The sequence below is a fragment of the Colobus angolensis genome, unplaced genomic scaffold, assembly GCF_000951035.1.
Source record: "Colobus angolensis palliatus isolate OR3802 unplaced genomic scaffold, Cang.pa_1.0 Scaffold40, whole genome shotgun sequence".
NCBI lineage: Eukaryota > Metazoa > Chordata > Mammalia > Primates > Cercopithecidae > Colobus > Colobus angolensis.
In genome coordinates this window covers 2,297,860-2,302,558 of record NW_012117377.1, presented here as the reverse complement: position 1 = coordinate 2,302,558, position 4,699 = coordinate 2,297,860, and the positions used below count along the sequence as shown (strand labels likewise).

The 4,699-nt window shown below is 39.3% G+C and overlaps 1 protein-coding gene across 1 annotated transcript in view; it reads right to left on the bottom strand.

The window, feature by feature from the left end:
• Positions 1-1,529: 1,529 nt before the first annotated feature.
• Positions 1,530-4,699, bottom strand: part of FMN2 (formin 2) — a 396,271-nt gene continuing 393,101 nt past the window's right edge. Inside the window, exon 20 of the mRNA XM_011955768.1 lies at positions 1,530-2,594. Within this exon, the coding sequence (XP_011811158.1) occupies positions 2,568-2,594 (27 nt within the window). The 3' untranslated portion in view covers positions 1,530-2,567. The remainder of the gene's footprint in view (positions 2,595-4,699) is intronic.

The window sequence follows — 4,699 nt, the reverse complement described above, 5'->3', positions numbered from 1 at the left end:
TTGGCTGGCCCAGTGCAGTCTGCTTTCTCCTGCTGCAGGTACAGACATGGCTCAGAAGTTGGCTGGCCCAGTGCAGTCTGCTTTCTCCTGCTGCAATGTGTCTGGCTGGCTAGTGTTTGCCATATCCTGTGGCCTCCTCTGCAGCTGTTTCCAGTGGGTTCTCACCGGTAGGTAAGCCCCACATCTCTGGTAGTGATGCTGGCTTGGTTTCTCTCTACAAACGGGGCATGATCACTTGTCTTTACTCCACAGAGATTCCTCTTGTTCATGCACTCTCTTGCAACCCCCACCTCCGACCCTCCATCTATACTTTTGAAAATATATTTCATCTTATTTTTCTACTTGGAAACAGGAAAAATCCGAAGTCTTCACTCACAGCACAGTGTTGCTCGAATGACGGAAAAGTCTCCCAAGCGTGGAGCGACTGAAATGTCTTCATTATAATTAATCTGTATCGAACCTCCCTTTTCTACTTCCTTAACACTACCCTTAGTGTTTACCACTACCCTTTTTCAGCAAACAAGGGACTTCATTCCATTTTCAACCTGCTTGTACCCTGAAGCATCTGGCACAGCTAACACTCCTATTGTGCCTTCGTCAGTAAATATGTAGTGAGCCTGTCACACACTAGGAGACAGGGAGACCAGTGTCGAGAGATGTCCTGGAACAAATGCTTCCTAAACTCAGATACAATTATTAGTGAGCCCATGAGATGCTGAGAATGTTTCAGGCTGAGGGAAAACATGCGGAAAGACATACAGATGAGAGGAAATTAGTCTAGAGGTATTTTAGTTTGGCTGGAGGCTGGAATTCAAGAGAGCTTAAGTCAAGACACTACACTCAAAAGGTAAGTAGGCACCACTTAGGACTCTGTCAGCCACATTAAAGACTTAGATAATATTTTGAGGCCACATATCTTAGTGTATGTGGCCACTAAAATGCTTCAAGTAGGAAATTCAGATGAGCAGATTTGTATTTTAGAAAAAGGTAGATTGAAATTTTAAAAATATGTTGCAGGGCAAATCTCGGAAGATGAGAACAATGAGTAGGTTAATAAAGGAATTAATGAGGGTTCTGAACTAGGACTTTAATAGAAAAGACAGAGACAAATGTATGCATTTGTGATAAGTAACATGTCAAAAGATGAACTTGGGTTTCTGAATGAACAGCGGTGGCTTTGTTCACTGAGATAGATAATACACAAGGACGAGCAGGCATGGAGGGAGAAGAGGACAAGCTGAGTTTCAATTCACACATGAGGAATTTTAAGGCATGGTGAGGCATCCGATTGAAAACGACCAGAAGGTCTTTGGGAGATCAGGGAAGAGATCCTAGTTCAAGCCACAAAGGAATAAATATTTTATCAGAATTTCTTACTTAGGTGTCATTGATGGGCTTTAAGTTCTTAAGTCCCTGAAACTGTAGGCACATTTGTTTCTTTTCTTTTTGTGCAGGTGAACAGGCAGCATGCCTAACTTACTTTCCCTCCTTCTCTTATTCCCCACCCCATGTTAAATACGACAGCTGTATTTTGCAAGGATCTTTATTCTTTTATTATTCATTTTATTTTCATATAAATTAACATCCTAGAAAAATTGAAATAGAAACACTAAATACAGTATTGCACATAGCGATCTTTGTTCAATGCCCTATTATTTCATTGGAGAACGGTAATATACACACTGGAGGAATTGAAGGGGACAGGAAGACTACAAAACAACAGGAAAAAAACCACTACTGTTTCTTTGCACTTAAACTACAAACTAAAAAGTAAGAGACCATACTTTACATAAATACAAACAATTATGATTTAGAACATTGTTTTTCTTAAGTTGCTTTCCATAATTGGTTTGCAAGAGCAATAAATTCTCCCCTTTATCCACAACTGTAACTTGCAATGAAGATCATTAAAAGTAATGGGGAAAAAAAAAAAAAGCCCAGCTCATACAAAACCATCACGTTTTGCATTACGAGCTGACTCAACTCATCGTATGACTTCAGTAAAAAAATGACCATCTTCTTTCACAAATATATGGCTATGGAGAGCAACCCAAGAGTTTGGAAAGCACTGATTATAAATGGTACTCAAATTTTAAAATAGAAAATTCACACGTAGACATGGAACTGATACAAACAATTCACTAGAAATAACATTTTACCCATATGTCTAAATGCTGTGATATGGACTGGTTGTCAGTAGAAAGGAAAGTGTTTTTGCTGTGATGAGGAATATTCTCACAACAGTGAATTTTAGTTAATGTTTAGCATGTTCAGAATTAGTGCAGATACTGCCTCTTATACATGCTGTTTTGGTCTATCGGTATAATACCATAAACTTTTACAAAAAGAAAAGGTGTCAAATTCTCCACTGGTCTAGTACTTTTGTATTTTTATATGAATATACAGGAAAATTCAACAATCAGTGAACTCTCTAGAAAACAAAAAGATGATGCACGAGGCCAAGAGGAAACATGAGCAGAATGACGGTAGTTCCCTTCCCACCCTCAGGTCAGCTGAATTTTGTGAAAGTCGTTGCAATGACTCATTTTCATTCTGCTTTTCATTGTTCAACTTTTCATGCTTATCTTTGCTTTCTGAAAACAAATACACCAGATAAAAGTTATAGTTAGAAAGAACTTTTAAAAATGGGAGGAGTTTAGAGTAGCCTAAAAAGGACCTTTTTATTTGGATCAAATTCTGTGGGACAAGGTTAAAGGTCTACCAATGCATAAACGAAAAATACTATAAGTGGGATCTGTGTTACCTTTGACCACTTTTTTCAAGACAAATCACCAAATACTTTTGAGAAAAAAAAAGTTTTAAAAATTTAACTTCTAACCAATACGAAAGAGTGTCAAACTCACCATTCTCATCCTCAATCCTACACGCAGATACATAAATGTGAAAACTGGAGTAGCTGCTTCACTTCATGGTAAATGTACTCTAATCATCTTCTGTACTTACAATAGCAGGATTGAGGTTAACTAATAAGTAACCATTCCTCCTCATTCAATTATAAGATTGAATCATCAGACAGGAGCAGAAAATAAACTGAACTATCATATAGTAGTTATCATTAGATAAGATCATTTTGACACAGAGAAACTGAAGGGATCATTGCTTCTAAATGAAGATACAATTCCTAACTTAAAAAAATAGGGCTATTTAATCATATCCCAACTTGGGATATGATTGTAATGTCTTTTCCCTTTAGACTACATTAGACTAATTCAATTTAGAACGGTCCTACCTTAAGGCCTAACTCAACTTTTCATTTAAAACAGCATCATTTGCCTACACTGTGGTCCCAAGTGATAATCCCTCAAAACAGTCAACAAAGCATCCTCAGTGTCACAAGGAAAAGCCTTGTCATCTTACCCAAGCCCTTCCCTCCCAGGGTGGACAAGCTGGCATTTTGTTTTAAAGCGGGGAATGGGCCAGCACGAAACTTAAATGAGCTTGTTAAACTCCGTCTCTGGACTGACCACTGTCCAGCAGCCAACCCTGCCAAGCCATCTGTGGATATAAACGGGGTCTGGGCACCCTGGGCACCCTGTGCAAAGCGTCACACTGCTCTTGGCACTTCCCAGCAAGTTTCAGATCCCAGTGGAGCTAATCCAAATATAATGATCACTCGTGGCTCAAATACAGCCTGTGCCGTGATCTGTGTGTAATAAAGAAAGGGAAAGGAGGTCTCCCCACCCTGCCCCTGCCAACATGCACATATCCACATAAATGCACACCCTCAGTAGATTCAGTAGATTTATCTTAACTTTTTTTTTTTTTTTTTTTTTTTTGAAAGAGATAGGGTCTTTCTATGTCTTTTCATAACACTTAAAGCTCACATGGTGCTTATATGTAGGGTGAGCAGAGTTTGTCTGGGTGTAGGGTATCAATTTATGGAGATTTTCCAGGTGTGACAGCCTCACTTTTACTCTCGATGGTATTCTAGTTTGAGAATGTTATTTGCCATTCTACTTAAATATTATATTGCCTGACATTATTTTACATCGCTTGTCTCCCTCATTAGAACGTAAGTTCCACGAGGATAGGACATTTTTTTGTTTGTCCGCGACTCCCAAAGCCTACACCAGTTTCTGGCACACATTAACCACTCTATAAACATTGGCTGAACTGAATGAATGAAGAGAGTAGTGCATGCCCCTTCGCATGTTTGAATTATTCCCTGACTTTCTCCCACCCAAGTTGTTACTATCTAAAATTTTAGTGCCCTTTGTAAACATGAAAAATTAGTTGTAATTGTTACTGTTTACATTCTAGGGTTGATTTTGTTTCACCAGTTTCTATGGTTTCTGTGATTTCCTAAATCCCAGGCCCTCACTTTGTTTGCATCTTTTTCCTTGCTGAAATGTGCCCCGCAGCAGACGCTTCAGTGAGGCTTTGGGCGTAGTTACCTCCTGTACCTTTCGTATGTCTGAAAATCTCTCTCTCCCCTTCCGTGTGAATGATGTTTCAGGTGGGTCTAATGGTCTCAATTCACTGCTTTCCTTCCACAATTTAAAGACGTTACTTCTTTTTTTTCATTTTTATTTTTATTTTATTATTATTTTTTTGAGACAAGAGTCTCGCTCTGTCGCCCAGGCTGGAGTGCAGTGGCGCCATCTCGGCTCACTGCAAGCTCCGCTTCCTGGGTTCACCCCTTTCTCCTGCCTCAGCCTCCCGAGCAGCTGGGACTACA